The sequence below is a fragment of the Centrocercus urophasianus genome, unplaced genomic scaffold (assembly GCF_019232065.1).
Source record: "Centrocercus urophasianus isolate 14NV4802_14NV808 unplaced genomic scaffold, USGS_Curo_1.0 seq_11, whole genome shotgun sequence".
In the NCBI taxonomy this organism is placed as follows: domain Eukaryota; kingdom Metazoa; phylum Chordata; class Aves; order Galliformes; family Phasianidae; genus Centrocercus; species Centrocercus urophasianus.
The window spans coordinates 78,542,564-78,563,758 of NW_024884253.1; the positions used below are offsets into that span (position 1 = coordinate 78,542,564).

Sequence of the window (21,195 nt, forward strand, 5' to 3'; positions counted from 1 at the left end):
CCCGCGCCGCCGTTGGCCGCTCCGCCGCCGCCCCCTCCGGGCATGGCGTAGTCGGGCAGCGGCTCCTCGGCGGGGCTGGCTGCGGGCAGGTGGCCGCCGGGCCGCTCGTTGCCCCCCGCCGCCGCGTACAGGCTCATGGCCTGCATGTTGCAGTGGTAGGAGCCGGCGGCGGCGGCAGCGGGCTGGCCGCAGGGCGAGCCGTACACCGCGGAGCTGTGGCCCGGAGAGTAGGCGCCGAGCGAGAGGGCGGGCGGCAGCGAGCTGCGCGGGGCGGCGGCGGCGGGGGGCAGCAGGCCGGCGCCCAGCTCGGCCGCCTGCGGGGAGCCCCGCAGCGAGGTCATGATGTTGTCCACGCTGAAGCCCGGCCCGTGGTGGTGCGGAGGGGGGGGAGGAGGAGGAGGTGGAGGAGGTGGAGGAGGCGGCTCGGGGCCCTCCATGCCGAGGGAGCGGGCGGCGGGGAGCGCTCCGCCGCGGGGGCTGCCGCCGCTCGAGAGGCTGCTGCTGCTGTCGGGGCTCTCGATCTTGGGCACGGCGCCCAGCGGCGGCGCGGCGCCCGGCGGGGACACGGCCTGCGGCGGGGAGGCCGTGCCGTTCTCCGTCTTGATGTCCTGGATGCGCACCGGCGGCGGAGCGGCCCCGGCCGCGGGAGGGCCCCCGCCCTCGGGCTCGGCGCCGGTGGCGGCGGTGGGCGGCGGGCGCGGCGGCGGCGGGGCATGGTCCTTGAGGTGCAGGCGGTCCTTCTCCTCCTTGTCCTTGACGGCGTCCTTCTTCTTGAAGCGGCGGCGGCGGCGCAGGAAGCTGCCGTTCTCGAACATGTTGTAGGAATCGGGGTCCAGCGTCCAGTAGCTGCCCTTGCCGGGCTTCTTGTCGTCGCGGGGCACTTTGACGAAGCACTCGTTGAGGGACAGGTTGTGGCGGATGGAGTTTTGCCAGCCCTGCTTGTTGTCCCGGTAGAAAGGGAAGCGCTCCATGATGAACTGGTAGATCCCGTTGAGGGTGATCTTCTTATCGGGCGCGTTCTGGATGGCCATGGTGATGAGCGCGATGTAGCTGTAGGGCGGCTTCACCATATCCTTGGGCTGCGGCGGCGGCGTGTAGGGCCCGTAGGCGCGGGCCATGCCGGCGGGGTACTGCTCGTGGGCCGGGTGCGAATACACGCTCATGGGGGCCGGCATGGCCGCGTAGCCCCCGCCGGCCGCCGCCGCCGCCGCTCGGTAGTAGCTCTGCTCCCCGCCGAGGTACGGCACCACGCCCAGGGAGTTGGGGCTGGACACGGAGTAGCGCGCCTGCATGGCCGCCCGGCAGCCGTCCCCCTCCCTCCCTCCCGCCGCGGCGAGCAGCGCGGCCCTTCCCCCTCCACCCTCCGCCGCTCCGCGGGGCCGAGCAGCGCCCGGCGGCCGTGCGGCACCCCCCGCCCCCCCCGGCGGAGCGAGGGACGGAGGCGCCGGGCTCCGCTCTCGGTCTGCTCCGCGCGAGGCGGGGGGGGGAGGTCAAAAAAAGCGGGGAGGGGGCAAAAAGGGCTGCGAAAAAAGAGAAACGGGGGAGGAAAAAAAAAAATGAAAAAAGGAAAAAAAAAAAAAAAACCAACAAAAAACCAGCAATCGCAGCGGAGAAGGCAGCTCCCAACGCAGGAGGGGGATTAAGGAAAGAAAACCTTTGCGACGCAGCTCCCGGCTCCGCGTTCCGCAGCGAGCTGTCTGCAGCGGGGACCCGGCTCGGGGATGGGTTCTGTGGGGCTTTTTGAAGCGAGCAGCAGCAAGAAAAAATCCACCGTCCGCTCCGCCGGCGGAGCTCCGCGCTTTCTCTCCTCTCTCTTTTTTTCAGTCTCTTTCTCGGTGCCGGGCTGCCTTGGGACGCATCGGAAAAACTCCTGAACTTTTGAGCATCCGTCACCGCCGCGAGAACTTTTTTACGCACTTACGGTTTTCTCCTTTTTTTTTTTTTCTTTCTTTCTTTTTTTTTTTTTTTCCTCCCCTCTCTCTCCGCTCTCTCTCTTGCTCTCTCTCTCTCTTTTTTTTTTTCTTTTCCTCCTTTTGCAGCGGCTCGGCCCCGCCCCGCCGAGTCCGGACGGCCAATAGGGGCCGGGAAACACCCGCGGCTCTGAATGAGGAGGGAAAAAAAACGAGACCGGGCTGAAAAAAAAAAAAAAAAAAAAAAAAAAAAAAGAGGGAGGGAAAAAAAAAAGGAGAGAGGGAGAAAGAGAGACGGGAAAAGAGCTCCCGCGCAGCGCCGGCAGCCGCGGCTCTCGGCTACGGCCACACACGCCGAGTTTGGGGCTTGAGCGGGGCCCCGTCGCCTGCGCGCATTTTGCGCACGTTTTGTGCGCGGGGGGTGGAGGGGGGGAAGGAGAGCACCAAGGCCGCGTGAGCGCCCACCCGTGCGCCGTACGAGCGCGGACAGGTCCATGCGTTTCACCGATGCACACACACACACGCGGAGCTCTCCGCCACGCGTGTTTCTCCCCCTCCCCTCAATTCATTGTTATTATGTTCTCTGTTCGCCCCCCGCTTTCCCTCAATTTGTTATTATTATTTTCTCTGCTCACCCCCCTCCCGCTGGCCTTTCCCCCTCCCCGCATTCCGGATCCTCTTCCTCTCCCCACGCCCGTGGGCGCGGAGGGAATATTCGCACGGTGTACGGACGCGATGCGATGCGCGGCTCTGCTCTCCCTGGGGCGGGGGGGACCCTGCACAGAGCCCGGGGTGCGGCGTTTGTGCCCCACTGCGGTGCCGCTTTCCGCTCCGTGAGTGTCAGGTGTGTGTCACGGGAACGAAAAGAAATAGGCGCAGGAAAGGGGATGCTCCTGATACCGTTTGGCCGGACCTCGTGGCTAGAATTGATTCGTATTGCTGCTGCCTTTGTTGAAATGTCTGAGAGCGTACATGGGCTGTAACGGGATGTTGGGAATAACTCTTCAACGGGAGCGCAGAGGCGGCGAGGGGTGAGGGCTCGGTTCGTTCTTTTCCAGCATCCCCCTCCCTCTCCCCGGTCGTTGCTCCATCGGAGCGAGGAGGATTTCATTTCGCCGTTTAAACCCGGGAGAACCGCGTCCGTGTCCTGCGGGACAAGTCCCGGCAGCCCCGCGGGGACCCGAAGCCCGTTCCGCTGCCCTCGGCCGCTGCCAGCCGGGACCCCGCTGGCGTTCGGAACCGGTCGGCCGGAGGAAGGAGCCGAAATCTGTTTTGTGGGGCGGCATATGTGGGGGGAAAGACGCTGAGAGCGAGTTGGTGCGAGGCATCGCTCACCCGAGCGTGTGACAGCGCCCGTCGGGCCGAGGACCCCGGGGTTCCCCCGGTTCCGAGCCCCTTTCACAGCCTTTTGCTGTGGGGACGCATCCTTCGCTCGGTTCGTTCCTCACACAGCACAGAGCCGTTGGTTATTCAATAGGCACACGCGTGCTTTCAGTGCAAGGAACCAAAGAAGTAATTTATACGGGCTGATATCTGCTCCTTTTCATATTCAAACGTCGCGGGTCTCCTCTTGGTAATAAATGTCAGCGCTGTAAAAGGGAATACCCGGTCCTACACAGCCGTGGTGTTTCACCGTCTGCAGTCCCTCACCTGCTGCTGCCCCACTGCGCGTTTCCCCCTTTCCTTCACGACTGCAGAACGAATAAACGTGCGAGCACTGCGCTGTTTATCCATCCCAACACTTGGTATTTTCAAAAACCGTGTGTCCGTCCCAACACTCGGTATTTTCAAAAGCTCTTTCTTATTTTGCTGAAGAAGAAAAAAAAAAAAAAAAAAAAAAGAGAAAAGAATAGGCAGAAAGAAAGGGGGGGAATAAAGGATCTGTCAGCGCGTCCCCACGCTCCCGGGCCGTGCGATGTTCCCACGGCGTTACCGCGGACACAGCCGTTCCCATTCGCTGCGCGCTCACTGCGCGGTGGACCCTTTGCTCCTCCGGCGATGTGCGGGGCTGTGCCAACACCCGGAGGTTTCAGCTCAGGGAAGAAGGAAAGGGGGGCATTAATCCGGCGTGGTTTGCATTCAACCCGTTTTGCAATAGCCCCTCTGATTCTATAATTGTGAACTGACGCAATTGCCGGCTGCGTGCTAAGCTACATACCTCGCAGCAGCGCGACTCTGGTTTCTGCATGCGGGGCACAAAAGTCACCATTGTGAGGAGCGAGAGTGGCATGTTCGTACGGTGATATTTGGTGCGAGGGCGGCAGGAAGGGCGCCTTTCCCACCACTTTCTCGGGATACCACCCAGAAAGAGGTCTCGGCGCTGGGCTTTCGCCTCCCCGAAGGGCTCCAGAAAGCGCACCCAACGCGGCCTCCGTCTGCCGGCATCGCTCGGTGCCCCACACGGAGCGGGGCTGGAGCCGGAGGGGCCGGGGCCGGGCTCGGGGACCCCGCCGGGCAGCGTCGGGCCGGGGGAGCCGCGCCGCGGGGCTCGGCGCGTGTGTGGCCGCTGGCGGCCGTATTTACGGAGATGTCAGTAAGAAGGATGGCAGCGGAGCGCTGGGCGGAGGGGCCGCCGTCTGACCTGGGCAAAGCCAGGTGGGCCCCCCCGACTCTCTCCGGGAGACCCGGGGGTGACCCGCCCGCCGGCCCCGGGCTGTTTGTGTTTAGACGGAGTCAGAGCTGCATTTCTCTCTTTCTTTTGGCTCCCACATCACAGCGGCAGCCCTGCAACTCCGAGCCCAGCCACCCAACCCGGCTCTTCGCATCTCAGGATGCGGCTTTCCGCGTTCTGCAAACGGAGGGCAGGGAGAGCAGCTCTCATCTTTTCGGGGAGGGGGGAGCAGGAGAGAGGCCATCCCCCCAAAATCTGTGCTCAGCTCTATGCCAGACCCACCCACTCCGGTTTGGCAGCACTGTACCTTCTGCCCTTGCAGTGCTGCGCGGCCCGAGCTCAGGGGCTGTGTGCGCGTTTTGTACTTTATTTGTGCTTGCGTTTGTGTTCGTATTTTTGTTTCTATTATCGTGGGCTGACGACTTCACAGCTGAGTCGGAGTACTATTCCAGTCCCGGGTGGCTTTTGTCTTTAAGACATAAACAACACAGCTTAATACGAAAATGAACTCTCCATCCCTCCGGCATCCTTTAGGCTCTCATTCTTGAATGGGAAATGAATTGCCCTTCACCGTAAATGCGGCAGCGCTCATCGGCTTCGTGTATTTCACGAACGCAACACCTTCGTTTCACCTTTGGTGTCTAAAGGCGAATTTTGCATTTAATTCCAAGAGCAGAGCCGGGGCCATGGACCGGTCGGAACCGGCGAGGTTCCTCGTCCCGTCCGTGTGACACACAGGTGTCGCGGCACCAGGAGCGCAAACAAAACCGCGCTGAGAGGAACTGCTCGCGTTCTTTCTGCACTCGGGATAGAGCGGTGTCACACAGAAAACACTAAGACCAAACCGACCTGCAGCCGCATAAATCCCTTCAATCTAGTGGGTCCCCAACAGCTCCGGCATCTCACGGAAAAAACAACGTTTGAGGACTGAGGGGATGTGGGGGTTAAAAACTCTCTCCTAAAACGACAAAGGAGACAGCCAGACACGGATTTGATTTAATTTTTTTCTTTCTTTTTCTTTCCAAGGTCCCTTGTCCCTTTTGCTTTCCTTTTCCTCCCTTGTTTCCTTCCTTTCTCCGGGAGGGGCGGCGAGGCTGGAGCGGTGCTGAGCCCACCGGCTTCTCTGGAACCGCACGAATGGAACCTCGCGGGGCGGCGGAGCGGGGAGCGAGAGGGAGACTGCTGCTCCATCCCCATCTACTGCCATGTATGCGGGAGGAGAGAGACCGATTTGTAGAAAGGATTTATTTACTCTAGAACGAGGCGGCAGCTCCTCTCTGGGCAGCGATAAGCGCTTGGCGATTCATCACGCACCCGATAGGGATCAGCTCCCGCGCTCATCATTCCCTTCTCTCGAGTATTCCGAGGGCTGAGCACAGGAATGAGTTTGCGGGAGGGCTACGCTGCCCCGCGGCAGGCAGTTGGGGGGCAATGGCTTCTCCGCGCCCGCGCAGCTCCCGCGCCGCACCCTCCGGCCACCTGCGCGACACCGGGCGCTACGCGAGACGCGGGCGCCCCCTACCGACCGCTCCGCGCCGCTCCGCGCACCTGCCGGGCCCCCGGGAGCCCCGCGCAGTGCCGGGTCTGTGCGGTGCGCGGCGACGCGGTGCCAGCTCTGCCGGGGCCGCTATTTCTCCGGCCGTGCCAAGGAATGTCTTTATGGGTTGCCAGGCTTGCCCTTAAAACCTGCGAATGAAACAGTGCCGGTTTCCAGGAAAAGCGCTCCTGTTTTTTTTTTTTTTTTAAGCTGCCCTTTTCTGTCTCGTTACTGCCCTGCTCGGCCTCCGACGAAACGGCTCCATAAAGCTGCCCGTAAACTCGAAGCACAGGCTTTTGCACCTCCGTATGGCTGCAGAGGAGGTGCGAAGACGTGCACGGGCAGCTCAATGAGTGTGCGGATTTCGGAGCGTTACGAGGCATTGACGTACAGTAAGCACAAACGCACCGAGGAGCTCTGCGTTCCTTTAGGGCTCTAGGAGCAAAGGCAGTGCAGGTCGTAAGGCTCTGCTATCTGCATACGTGCTTTTATGAGGCTACAAATGCTCTCTGCACAGTTATTCGTGCGCTGCCAGACATAATGCGCTACAGCTGTTTGCATGCTGAAAGGAGCAGTGCTACAGTGCAATAAGCAGAGGGGAAAGAAGGCTTTAAAGAACAGAAACTTTAGGGTGTAGGCGCTGTTTTCCACAAAGCACAAGCCATGCACAAATTAGTGGGACCTAGGGGTCCCACTGGCACTGAGCTCAGGTGTTCTGCAGGTCTCTGTTTCCAAACGAGGCAATGCCCCATCTGTCCCATCCAGGCCAAGCAGGGCCAAGTCCCTGTCCTGCAAAGCAGCAGAGGCCACAAGCCTCTGTCCCATGCTGAGTGATTGCGCTAGGAGTGCTTCACTTGCTAACCACAAGCACAGGTTTTTTAGGAAAGAAGAGACACTTGAGGGATTATTTATAAAAGTTATTGAAGTTATCTGTTTAACTTGATAATTCCTGAAGGAGAAGCAGAGATTATCAGCTGAAGCTTACATTTAGAAGTAATTACATGTCTGACTGTGGGGTACCTGTGTGGCTGGTTGGGCACAGGGGCACGTTTCAGCTCTCCTACACGTGCTCTTTCCTCTTGGTTACAGTGATGACAGCAAAAGGTCTGTGGGGAGAGCAGGAGGCCACAGGGACAGCAAGAGGCCTTTGGGGACAGCAGGAAGCTCTGCATGAGATGGTGACCAAAGCTCCCGCAGCTGTCCCTGTGGCAAGAACACCCACAGCAGCAGGTAATGTGCCCCTCCCACAGCAACTGACAGCCAGGAGCAAGAAATGTTCGGGCAGCTTACATCATCGTTTGCCTGTATCATTATCAAGGAGGAACTGAAAGCTGTTTTATGAGGAGCAGACAGACAAGACTAGCTTGAGCTTGAGACATAAAGCACTCAAACCACTAAGATACCTGAAGGCATCCCAATTAAGTGATATTACCATCTCGATCAAGATGCAGTCATTGTTAGTAAGCATCCCTGATTTCTAAGTGAGATATGCCAATGAAACAGATTTCCTGATTAGGTGCACTTAAATTAAGTGGAGAGAACTGCATGGAGGAAATGTGGAAGAGCTCTTGTATGGGCCAACTTCATGGGCACTGTGTCACCTCCACTGACACAGAGCTTGGACCGCTAACCTCAAACCTGCAGTGCTGCCCATGCCTGGGGCTGTGTGACCATCCCACCTCCACCCTCTGCCTGTGCTCCCAGCACAGGGAGCAGTGCTGCTAGTCATGCCCACAGCCACCTGCATCAGAGCACTTTGGCACCTGTGCTCTGCCAAAATCCCACTGGGTGCTGAGAAGGAGGCAGAGTGGTATCTGAGAGCCTGCAGGGGCTGATCCAACAGATAATGGCTTGGGATTTGGGATGAATCTGAAAGGAAGATCCTCATCAGCTCTGCACTGGATATTTCTGAGTTTTAGAGGTCAGACTTGCATAGTTTTCAGATGGAGGGACTCCAGGTGACATGCTCTGGCAGTAGGGCTGAAGGGCAGGTTGGGGAGGAAGAAAACACAGGCAGCAAGTCTTGCAGACACTGGTCCTTCTTAAAGCCCTGAGCTGCGCCTGCCACGTGAGCTGGGTGAAGAAAGAAGGGCCCTACACTTAAGTCCAGTGCTGATGCCCCTCTTAACATCCACTCTGCTCTTAACATCCAAACTGCTCTTCTGGTAGGAGACCTCTGAAAGGAGCCTGCAGCGAATGAGCTTCTGGGGAGAGGTTTGTGTCTCCTCATGCAGCTTTTTTGCTCCAGAGCCCTGCCTTGTCTCACATCCCCACGCTGAATAAGGCAAGGAATGTGAGCCCTCCACCACACCTCTAGCTTTCAACATTTGCTGAGCCTGTTTGTCTATTATTTTTTTTTTTCCCCTGTGACTTTTGAGATTGTAATCTTGGCAAGGTAGGGACTGCCTCCTCTTCTGTGTTTCTATACCATCTAGCTCCTGGTTGTGTCCAGGATCTTGGGCTGATGTGCTAACAATGAATAAGCACAATTATCTGGGGGGTTCTCTTCATGGATTGCTCTAAAATGGATTGAGCTGGAAATGTACCAGTTCCTTTGGAAGAGGAGGGCTTACAGTAACCACTTGATTAAAACGATCGCTCTCTGCAGGGATGAACGCAGGTGTTGCTTTCAGTGATGTTTGTCACAGATTTGCATACAGTGAATAGCACACCATGTCCCTCTTTCTTCTAAGTTTAGGGGATGGCAGCAGCCGTCTAAACCTCTTTGAAGAAAAAGATGACACAGAGTTTTCTTGCTGACCTGAAGCAAAGGTGTACTCTCGAGGTGTGCCTGCTTTTCAATTTGCCTACCTATATGAATTCTAAATGTAGCAGCTTCATGCAGTTATTTCATTTCAGAGGTCCCCTCCAAGTGTCTCATCCTGACCTCGTACAGCTGCATGGCACGCAGTAAATCAGTACAGAAATCCATCTCTGAATCTCTTCTTCTTCATTTTTCTTTCCAAATTCTGCTTTTCCTTTCAAACGAGGCCAGCTCCTCAAGCCATTAGGCTGAATTGCATCAGCTGTGGCTCTGGCTTGGGGAAATTAAAGGTGAACACCTGTGCCAGCTCAGCATCACCACAGTGCATGAGCACGTAGAAGAAGTTAAGTCACTGGAAAGCGAACAAGGCTGGAGCCTTAGTGATGCTGGTGGATCAGGTGCGTGCTAAGTGCTAGGTAGTGTCCTTGGGAGAGCTGCTTCTTTGGGCAGCCTCAGCGGTGAGATTGGTTTCTTATTCTGTTCAGTTTGAAGACTGGCCGTTATAAAATGTGGCGTTTGGTGGCATGGTTGTTGGGTTCGGGGGATTTTTTTCAGAACTAAGTATATGCACCTTCAAAACAGTGTTATCTCTTCTAGTATGGTTCCCACTGAAGTGAATGGAAATGTCCCTATTAACTTTAAAATGCAATTTTCTCCACCTTCTCCTTCGTAAAAGACTTAATCAAACATGTTTAGTGGAAACCTACGAGAGCTGTCTAATGACTGACTTGCTTTGCCCAGGGAAAAATGTAACCATAAACTGAAACATGATGCTGAAAACCAAGTTTAGTAGAAAGTGTTTAGTCTAGTGCTAGATGAATGATGGAAACGTGTATTTGTGAATAATTTATTTGACAATTGGTGGGGGGGGGGGAATGACCAAGTTCTCTACTCGTTTGTCTTTGCCTATCTACAAAACTGGCTGAACAATGCACAAACAAATTGCTAATATTTATTCAGAAGTAGAGAGGTTAGCTTTTGTCAAAGGCATTTTTAGCGGAGACTTGGACTACTCCCAGATCAGCTTAATTTTCTCGTGTTTTTTTGCATAGTAAACAAAGGAAGTTGTTCTATTAGTTACTAAATCCAGTATGAATATGCATTTTGCCAGCGATGTTCATGTTCTATTGCAAATCCCACACTGTGAGGACTGCAAATATTGGAGCATGGTCTTCCTTGCTGTGGCCAATGTACCGAGACTTGAGTGAGCTCAGCAAGCTACATCTTATAGGTTGTGCCCACCTGCATCCCCTCCTTGGAGGAGTTCTTTGCTGGAACCTTTCACAGCAGGAGTGCTGTGGATGGCACGATGCACAAGGCTGAATGAGGAGAAGCTGCACCACTTAAGAAGGTGTGTTCTGCGATCAGGAAGGCTGCCATCTCCATATATGATGACACAAACAGTTGCTGATTGCCAGACAGAAGCTGCTCATTAATTATTTTTTCTCTTGGTGAGAGAGGAAATGCAGCCAAATGGCGGAGGCTCTGAAGAGCTGGCTTTATTAGCTTGACCTGACAGCAGTGCAGAGGTGTTTTGCTTGGGGACAGAATCTACATTTTGCCTTGCAATTTAGTGAGCTTGTCTGCATCACCTCCTACACTTCCTCCTACCTTTGCCTTCCCCTGTGACACACCCAAGCTTCTCTCTCAGTAGTCCTTCATCCTGTGCCACCTTTGCACCTTCTGCCATACCACCAAATGTGCTTTAAAATTCTAGAATAAATATGTTTTTAGTGTGTTTTTTTTTTTTTTTTTTTAAATGTATTTTTTCAACAACATAAAATGAAGATGTAAGAACATGGCTCTTCTTGCAAACCATCTCACTGATCCCAGATTTTGTGCTGTTGCTGTCAGTAGGTTTTGGATTAGGCAAGAACTTGCTCCATGAGTTCCCAGATATGTGCCAGGCACCTGCAAGCCCCCTGGGAGCCTGGAGGAGCTGCAGTAAATGAATAACTGTAACCCAGGCCCTCTCAGCCTGCTACCTGCCCACACCTCCTCTGTGCGCTATCAGCTGCAGCAATCACCTCTGCTTATCTCCTCCTAGGGGATAAGTGCAGTCTTCAGGTGCTTGCTTCACCTGAGTCCTTTATGTTTGGGTGGAAATAACCTTCTTCATAGCTTCAGCTCCGTGTGCCCAAGAGTACAAAAGGAGAAGCAAAGTGGGTCCTCTTGCACCACAGGCATCGTTTAGTGGATGTGGTGGTGATGGGCTCATGGTTGGACTTGATGGTCTTAGAGGTCTTTTCCAAAATTCTGAATCCGATTTAATGCTTTCTCTAAGTTTCCATAGCAGAAGCTGCCTTGCAGTGAAAGAAAATGGGCAATAGTGACCCTTTTCCTTAGGATGTGGGGCCTGCCTGAAGTGAGGTTCAAACTGCTTGGGATTAGTGGAGGGTGAGGGAGCCGTGGTGAGGTGCTGAGAGTCAGTGCTGCTCCTCCCGGAGCCAGAGGCATCTCAGGTGATCAGCACGTAGAGCAATAAGCTCTGACAGAGGAGCCCTGGTAAGAGCTCCGTTTAATTTCACTGTGGTATGTAGCACTCCAAGAAAACTCCCCGACTCGGTCCTTTTCCTTCAAGCACAACTCCTTATCAAGGTTATTGGCAGCAATTCACTTACAGAAAGGAGCAGCTGTCATGGTATTCCCACATACAAACATGGAAAAACAACCCCTCCCTGCTTTCGGTACAGCGATGTTATGTAGTAAGAATAATTACAATATTTAACACTTGTATCTGCACTTTTAATCTTCAAAGCACTTAACGAGTGCTAGCTACAGGTAATTGTAGCTGCAGAGTGATGGGTCTGTTTGCAAAAAGAACTGTGTGCACCCCTGCTCCAGCAGCCCTGTGCACAGGGAGCAAGCCAACACAGGCTCAGTGACAGGGACCTCTTGGGTCCCAGGGATGCTTTTTTCCACTGCTTGTCACCACCGTCCTGCCAGGGGTCACTGACTCTGAGTGTGCAGGTGGAGTTGCTCAGGTTGAGCTTCCCCATCCCATTTCAGTCCCAATGGACTGACTATATGGCCAGCTGTTCTATGTGACCCAGTTGGTCTATATGACTGACTCTATGACTTGGCTTGTTTGGAGTGGAGCTGACGAGGGACGAGTGGCTCAGTGGGCAGAGCTGGGAAAGCAGTGACTCCTGGCAGAAAATAAGGTGACAGTGAGAGGCTTGCAGGAGGTGTGTATCTGAGAAAGGGAGGCAAGCCCATGCTGATTCCTCCTTCTCTGAGTCTGTCTCCCCATCCTGAGGAACTTGGCATGGGCTTGGCATTGGCCCCAGTGTAAAAGGTGTTATTTGTTTCCTCGTCATGTTCATGTGGCTTTTGGCTCACACTGGAAGGAACAGCAGCACTTATCCTGTCTTCTCTCTCCCTTTGCTTTCTTACAAAGTCTGCTTATCTGAAAACATTCAGGTAAAGCTCTCTCTGCTTAGAGTTGGAAATGGGATTGGTGGATGTGAAATGTGTCGTCAGAGCACAGAGCTTGCAGCGTATTGCTGCCTGCACCTGGGAAGCCAGAGAACAGCCCTGCACAGGGCATCCTGACCATCCAGCTCAGCACCTTGCCTTCACAGGCAACAAACCTCTGTATTTATTAACCTAGACCATTCCCAGGCAAATAAATGACGTTTGTGTTGGATGAGATGTTTGTGAGAGGTCCCTTCCAGCCTCCTCTATGTGCTGACCGTTCTGTTTAGATAACTTTGAGGCCCATGTACCTTGCAATTTGATTTTAAACAAAAGCAAATCCAACTCCAACTGCTGGAACTTTTGTTTTCCCTGGAAATCACACTCTTATCTGTGCAGTATGAGTAACTGTTCTTCCTGCTGTTTAAGAGGAAAAATAAGGTACTACATACAGTACAGTAATGACAGTACATTAAGAGGAATTGGTTACTCCCAAGTGGTTAGCTTGCATTCAGCTTTTATTTTAGCTGTTTATTCACGTTATCGTTTTTCCCCTTGAGGATTGTTATGGGGGGGGAAAAAGGATTGTGAAACTCTGAGCTAGTTCTCTCTTGTGCTGCAGCTTCATTATTATGCATGTGACTCTGGGAAATAAAACCTTTGCTTCATGAAAATATACCCCATTAATGTGCTGTTTCTGTCCCTTTGATTTGTGAAGTTCAACCACATAGCTGGTAGTTAAGAAATGGATTACACTTTTCTTTTGAAGGCCCCTGTCCTGAAATTAATTGATGAGATTAGAATCTTGCTGTTCTCTTAAAAAGAAGTGTGTGGGGGGGTGGGGGGGTGGGGGGGTGGGAAGAGGAAATAAAGGCAAAATAGAAACGATAAGCCTTCTAGGCCTTGTTGTTCCAGAGGAAAGCATCCCATCAGGCTCAATTCCCAGCTTTCCTGAGACACGAAATAAAAAATGGTCTGGAAAGAAACACATGCGCAAACCAACCTCAGAGGTTAACCTCACGACTCTGGAGTTCCTACTCCTTCCTGAGGCCTCAGACATTGCTGTTGGCAGGGCTGTGCAAGGGGTCAGCTCCCAGAGCCAGCCGCTTCCAGGAGCGCTGCCCGGGACAAGCTCAGTGCTGGGGAGCTGGGGCTGCTGCCTGCACTGCTTTGCAGGGCCGGGAAAATAACCTGAAATCCTCTCCTTTCTTTGTGCAGTTCCAATTAAATGCAATCAATTGCTCAATCAATCTTTTGCTCTTAATAAAGTCAGTTATCTTTTTCCTTCTCGTTCCCCTCCAGGTTTCTGAACAATTGTTCAGACAGACACAACAAGCAGCTTTTGTAAAGGAAGAGTGTAGGCGTTTCCTTTGGCTGTTTTCACTTTCTGCCTATTATGTTATGCTCCGCACCCTCCCCGAATCCTAATCATATACAATAAGTGTTCTAGGAGTCCTTTTTTTTTTTTTTTTTTTTTTTTTTTCCATCCAACTGGCATGGATTGAGTACCCTAATTTGATAGCAAAATCATGCCAAAACATTTGAGGTAGGGGGGAGGAGAATAGACGTTTTGTCATCTTTGTGTTGCTGATGAGTCAGACTGTTTAAACTAAGGAAAGGTTTGAAAAAGGGAAGGGAAATGCTCCACAGCCTTATCTACTCCAACATTAATTTGGGTAGAAGGTAGGAGTGGAGGAAGTCTGAGTAAATCTGTTCCTTATTCAAGTTGTCTGTAGGTGGTTACTGCCGTCTGTGAGATGAGGGGGGATGCACTGAATTGTTGCCCACTGTGGTGACAGTGAGGAAGAGTGACATATGTGCTTTCCTTGGTTTGTGCATGTGCTAAAGCCACACTTGCTTGATGTGTGTGTGTAAAAAAAACCACCAGTACTGGTTGCAGCTGCACTGCTCTAACTACCCTGCGTTTCCAGGTGGGAGAACGCTGCAGCTGTGCAAAGCATATTTGTACCTAAGTAAATCTGCCCATAGGAGGGTTAGTCCTGTTCAGCTTTCTTGGCTTACAAACGAGCTGTCCTGAACTGACATGGTCACGCAACCACAAAGATTGTACATGGGCCAGGCCACGTCTGGAGGCAGGGCTGGATGTTCCCCTCTGAAGTGGGTGAGAAGGTTATGGTGAGTGTGTACTGGGCAACTTATGGGAGAAAAAACCAAAAAGGTGCAGTCAGGAGAAGGGTGAGTGACCTGGATGGGAAGAAGAGGCAAAGGGTGTGGTGCTGCAGAAAGTGCCAACAGCACAGCCTTACTTAAACTTTACCTAGGCTTGCCCGCATGTTGATTTTAGTATAAGGATGGTCAAGTCAGGCCTCTGTGCTTAAAGGACAAGAGAGGGGAAATGTCAAGAAAGTGCAGTTACCTCACTGTGAAAAGCAAACAAACTGAGTTAGTGGGAAACCTGGTGTCCTGGGGGAGCTGCTGGAAATCATGTTACGTAAGGGAGCATTTGCACTGCAGCGGCTCTCGCACACGTCACCAAACACAAGCTTGGCCCTGTGCTTGCCCACAGCCCCGTGGGCACTGTCCACAGAGCGAGTTGTGCAGCCCTGTGCATTGCTACCAGTCTCTGAGAATGCTGGCTTGGAGCTAGCTCAGATGGACCTACCCTGGTTGCAGTTGCTGTGGTGCAGATGTTCCCTGGGAAGTTCAGAAAAGAGTAAAACCCAAATATGCTAAAGGTGATAATGTGTAATTAATGAGAGGGAAGTGCTACCTTAGCTGAAGCTCTGTTTTCAGCTCTGTTTTTGAGGATAGCCTTGCTGGAAGGCAAGGAGTTGAGGGAAAAGTTTGTTCATCTTGTTATCTAGCCACTTCACACCCTTGTCACAGTCCCTGGCTGGTGCTGGGGAAGGCAGGTCCTCTCCAGCACATTTTGAAGGATGGATCCTGAATAGAAGTGGTTCTGAGGTGCTGTTATGGTGGCAGAGGCCTGCCAAGTGCTGAAATTTCTTGTGGCTGCCCCTCTGTTTGGCTTCAGGAATGGAGAAGCCATGCAGGAGCCGATTGCAAGCCAAGAGGCTATCTCCTTGCACTGGGGTGATCCTCCCTTGGCTGGGTCTCCTGGCCTCAGGGCTGTTTGTGTTGTGAGGATGGCACAAAGCAGTCGTACTTCAGGGAAGGATTGGGGCCCAGGCCTTATCTCACTTTGATTATATTAAATAATCTATCTGTCTGCCACGTTATTTACATAACTCTTATTTAAATAGTTTTACATCAGACACACTGAATCATGAGACTGAAAGTCTAGACGATGCTTGCTAGGCTCAGCCTGCCCTTGGCCCTGCCGCGCTGCCGTTTTTCTTCTTCCTCCCTCCAGGACTGCCCTGCACAGCACTCAGTCCATAGACAGAAGCAGTTCCAGGGGTTCAGGGTGAACAAAACCCAACTAGATGGGGTGAAGGAGAAGAAATAGGGGAGCAGGATGGAGTTGCTTGCCTGGTGTTACCAGGTCAGCTCTGGGTATGCTGCAGAGCAGAGATTGTTGTCTAGATGAATGTAGGGAAGTGCTTCACTCCTGAGCCTACCCTCCAGGAAGCTGCTGTGGGAGATATTTCACTTCGAGAGGAGCGGACAGGTATAGGGTTACCGAGTGCTCAGAGGGCTCAGGGGTGAGAGTGAAAGCCGGGAGTCGGGAGGGAGCAAGCAGAGTAAAGAAGACGTTTGTCATCGGAGAGAAAGCCAAGGAAACACGTTTGTTTCCCTAGGTTCTCTCCAAAAAGCACGTTATAAATTACTAATCATTCACAAAAGGCCTGTGTTACAGCATGCTTGACAACCCATCCGTCCCTCCCGAAGGCACACACTGTGTCACGCCCCGCTGCCGTGAGCTCCGCCGCGGAGCTTCACCGCAGACCGCCTCGGATCGCGATGCAGCGGCGGGACGCCGGGGCGGCGTGGAGCAGCAGCGCCACCCTGCGGCTGCCACGGGCAACGCAGAAACGGGCTGCTACACGAGGAACCATCAAACAGCAACACTTTTTTTTTTTTTCTTTTTTTCTTCCCCCCCCTTTAAAAAAAAAAAAAAATCTTTTTATTATTTTGTGTTTTTTTTTTTTTTCTTCTTTTTTATTCCTTGAATCATAGAATCAGAGAATGGCCTGGGTTGAAAAGGACCACAATATCATCTAGTTTCAACCCCCTTGCTATGTGCAGGGTCCAACCACTAGACCAGGCTGCCCAGAGCCACGCCCAGCCTTTTACTTAAGCCGCTAGCAATCCATACAGTAACTTAGCTTGCAAGCTCAGGGACCCCCTGGCAGCAAGGTGCAGCAAAGAAGTGTGTGCTCCTAAACTGAAGAGCAGCAGGATGCAGTGCTGTGCTTTGCACATGCAACTCAATGTGTTTTGCAAAGGTCACTCTTTCTACTCTCAGTTTACAGGTGTAGAAAATGAGGCACGAGGTACTGCAGCAGGTACTGTAACCAATAGTACCTACTTTGAACCATAAATTAAAAGAGGGAAGGCTTAGGTGAGATATTAAGAAGAAATTCTTTACTCAGAGAGTGTGAGGCACTGGCAGAGCTGCCCGAAGAAGCTGTGGGTGCCCCATCCCTGGAGGTGTTCAAGGTTGGATGGGGCCCTGGGCAGCCTGAGCTGGTGGTGGCAGCCCTGCCCAGATCAGGGGTTGTAACTGGGTGGGATTTGAGGTCCCTTCAAACCTAATCTATTCTAGGATTCTGGGTGTACCGCAGCAACAGTACAGACAATCTGAAAATGAGGCCTGGCCTCTCAAGGTGAGCTCTTAGAGCACTGATACCTTTGAGATGAGCAGATACTTTTGCAAAAGATTGAAGAGCCAAGTTAATTCAGTGGAGTTAAATCACACTGGCATGCCTGTTGGTAGAAAAATTCCTATACGTTCCTAAGAGGATGGCCCAGGTTTGCTGTCTCCTGCTCTAGCTGCCAAGCTGTGCTGCCTCCTTTCAGCAACTGGCTGTTGTGAAAGAGGAACTTGCTGTTCTGCAGGGTCTGTTTCCCAATAGGGAGGCTCAAAGGGTGGAATTGTTATTGTGGAGACTGAGGAATTACAAGCACACACACACACACACACCCCATTCTGATTTCTGCAAAAGGAAGTTGTAAGTTCAAAAGTGAGGATAGGAGCAGCTGAGGTGATCCTACCTGAAAGCAGGGCAGGATGTGATTGACACCTCTGGGCTGATTCAGCATGCAGGCACGGCACGAGGTGTGTTGAAGTTATTTTAAGGTGCTGTGGCCTGCCTGAAGGCATCACAGAGTTTGGACGCCCCGCCAAATAGATGTGACTCCCCAGGGGAGGGGGTGATCTTCTGATAGCCACACCTTCCCCATTTGCTGCCTGGGAGCAATTGTGTGTGTGTGTGTGTATATATATATATATATAAAGGCTTTATTGACAGAGAAAAATGAATAATTTGTACTGGAGGAACACAAGGGTCATTGTTCCTCTTCTGCAGCGTGACTCATCTGGATCAAGCTGTCTGTTTGGTATATCTACTAATGTGGCAACGTGGAAAAGCTAACCCATAAGTGCTTCTTTTGTTTCCCAAAAAACAATCCCTGGGTGCCTTTTGGTATTTTTCAGTTTTTCTAAGCCTGCCATGTATTGGAACGAGAAGAGCGCAGGCACTTTCTTGGCAAATCTTCCATAACTTTTTCTGTTCCACCCATACACAGTACCTTCTTTTTCTGGGTTTGCAAAAGAAGTGCTTTACACACCTCCAAAGTGAGAGGAAACCTTGCCATGAGCCTGAAATTGAGCGCAGTGTCCTGCACTGGGCATGCATGGTCCAGCATGGATCCCAGCAGTCTGGACCCGAGTGTCACCTGCCCTGACCCCATCCATCACTGCTCAGCAGAGGATGCCAGCCTCACCCCGTGCACCCTCTTCCCCCCCCAGCTGCTCTTTTCTGCCTACCATTGCCCTGAGTGGGCAATTCAGCAGTGCATGTGGCCTCCCTCAGCTCCCTTCCCTTGCACAGCTGCCGTGTCCTGCCCCTTTGGCACAGATGTATTGCCCCATGTGTGATGCATCTGGGGAGCACGCTGCCCGCAGAGGAAGGATGACATTCATCCCTTGGCATAGGAATGCTTCTGAGAGTTTTTTTTTCTCTCTCTCTTTTTGTGCTTATTTATTTATTTATTTATGTAGGGTACCTGACTTAGCCCTTAAGTATTAATCAGAAGCAGGCTAGTATGCAAATAAATCTACTACCCCCAATTAGAGGAAAAAAAAAAAAAAAAAAAAAAAGACTTGAGAGAAGGCACTTATCTCAGCACTGCTTGGGTAGCTGGAGCAGCTGCGAGAGAGCTAATAGCAGGGTTGAAACTAGACTTGCCAGCAATTTCATTCTTGGCCAGACAGTCAATTTTTTCATGCTTTTGTCTGGCTGTCTCTCTGTAGGGCTGCACAAGGAGAGCAGTTTTACTTTCTTTCGTTGCTGTATGTATATTTTTCTGCTGAATTCATCTATGACTGCCATAATAACTCAGTGGCACTCTGTTTCCAAGGAAGCTTGAATGACTGAGTAATGAAGATGAATCAGGATTCCAGAAAAAGGGAAAATCCTCCTTTTGCACGCAGTGCAAGCCCAATAACCTGCTTCTGCCAACCCGTCTTACAAAATAAAAAAAGAGGCCTTCATTTGTACCTTCCCATTTCCCTGTGAGTCCAGTGAAAGGATTTTTTGTATTGCCTGCTGTTGCCTGTGCTCTCTGTGCCCCTTCTGCTGCAGGAAATGGGCAGAGTGGCAGTTTTCAATAGGAACTCATTTCACATCCCTATGTGCCTGTTGGTAGAAGAGGTCATGCTCTCTGCGCTTCGCTCCGGCTGGGATCCTCCTTTGGACAAAGGTGATGTGTCTTAGAGTGCCTTTGGCTTGGCAGGAGCCTTTATGAAAATACCACAAGTTCAGACAATGCTGGTTATGAGGAGCACACGGCGCGTCGTACGTGGGAGGATTGGTGCAGAGTTTCCAGTAAAAATGAAGTGGCTTAGAAAGCTCTTCTTCACCCCGGTGCATCTTAGGAAGCGTATTTGGTATCTGTGTGTCTGGGGGAGCATGGGGTACACTGTGTGTTTGGACATGCCTGACTGAAGGTCTTGGGAATCGCTTAGCTCCTCGCTAGCACACAGAGCAGGTTTCAAAGTGTCTCAGAGTATTCTTTTGCATCCAGTGAAAGCCTGCCTCGGATTTTAAGCATTACAGGGGCCAGAGTTTCGTCTGCTCTGAATCAGGGGAAGGTGGTGGTGCTATGTCAGTTTGGGACAGCTAAGAGGTTGGCCTTCCACTGTCCCAGTGCTGCAGCGCAGTGCAGGCAGAAGGTATGAGGACAGCCTGCAGAGCACAGTGAGCTGTTGCCATGCAGTTTTGTCAGCTGTTCGGGCGAAGTGAGGATGCTGCTGCCATGAGACAATTTCAGGCTGTTGCCAAAAGCTGTTTTGTGTCTCTTGGAGACTTTGTCTGTCACGTTTGAGGCCATCTATTTCCAGCTCTGCTCCTTGTCAGTAAAAACGAGGTTGCTGCTTATTCCTTCTTTCTCTGGCCTGTGCACATTCAGCAAGAAGGGGAAGGCTGCTCCCAGATTTGCTTATTCGTTCTATGCTACCTCTGAGCTTCAGAAAAGCTCAGGGATGTTCTGTGATCCTATCAGCAGGTCCTAAGCAGCTAATGGGAGACTTGGAGAAGAATGGCCTCCAAAAGTGGAGGTAGGTGGCTTCAGGGGGTGAAAGCCACTTTTCACCTGCTGACTATCCCACCCTGCCCTTAGCGGTAATCCCCTGGGACTCAAGTGCCTGGCTGAATCTCTTTGGCTTTTGCACTCTCAGCATGGGCATTTTTGAACTCACTGTTTGACTGATAGTTGAAAGTGTATGTCCTATTTGTTGTGAGGAAAAACACAACAGAACTAAGAGGAAAAAAATTTCAGCTTTGTTTCTAAAGATCAATAGCATAAGATTTTAACTTCATAGCCATTTGCTGTTCATCCCTCAGCTGGGTCAAGTCTCCTCATTATGTACCTACTGGAAATGTAATGGTGCTCTGCTCATTTGTGTCCGCTGGCTCTACAGCTTGCCACTTGTTTCTCCTAGATTGACCCATAAAACCCAACGTGGGCTGGGATTTGACAGTCCAAGATAACACACTTGACTTCTTGAGGTAGTCTTTCTTCTAATGGCACTCAGCTGACCAAGTTAAAGTACTTTGATTCTTACCTGCCTGTCTGCCTTCCTCTACTGATGAAGAATGTAAGATGCTCTGTCCCTGGTTGTCCCAAGGCAAAGCTGGATCAAGCTCTGGGCAACCTGATCTTGTCCCTGTTCATTGCAGGAGACTTGGATTAGATGGCCTTCAGGAGTCCCTTGCAACCGTAAGGATTCTATGATTTTATCATTTCGAGGTTGGAGCCAGGAGTGTGATACCAAAGATTTTGGAAGGTCCACCCTCAGGGAGCTGTGACCTCTGCTTAGATAAACTGTATGTCTGTGCTCCAATGTCCCTCATTTGCTACTACCTCCCTCTCTTGTGAGATTGATCTAAAATAAAAATACACGCTTATTTGTAAAGAGTTGTCTAATTTTGGCGGTATGTTAAGGCTTTGGGTGACTTTTTTCTTCAGTTAAGTTCCCAAGAGATGGGGCACAAGTCTATGACCCTGAGGACTCAGCTCTTTTGGTGAAGTCAAACAAAACTGAGAAAGGCTAAGGGCATAAGTGCTATTTTCATCCATGACATGAGCTCCTTAAGAACTTTGAAAAGTCTCATTCTATGTCCAAATTAATAATGCAGTGCTTGGCCCACAGCAAGGAGGCCAGCAGCAAACAGACAAACCCAATCTGGGCTATGATTTCACTGAGGTCATGTTAATCTGAAAAATGGATGAGTATGACTCTGTTTCACATACCAAGTTGTCTTCCAGCACTGCAGATGTACATCTGTGTTGGAGGATTTCAGTGGCC

The 21,195-nt window shown here is 51.8% G+C and overlaps 1 protein-coding gene across 1 annotated transcript in view; it reads right to left on the reverse strand.

Annotated features, from left to right (window-relative positions):
• Nucleotides 1–1,292, reverse strand: part of FOXC1 (forkhead box C1) — a 4,345-nt gene extending 3,053 nt beyond the window's left edge. The window contains exon 1 of the mRNA XM_042839328.1: nucleotides 8–1,292. Coding sequence (XP_042695262.1) covers nucleotides 8–1,292 — 1,285 coding nt within the window. The remainder of the gene's footprint in view (nucleotides 1–7) is intronic.
• Nucleotides 1,293–21,195: the final 19,903 nt, after the last annotated feature.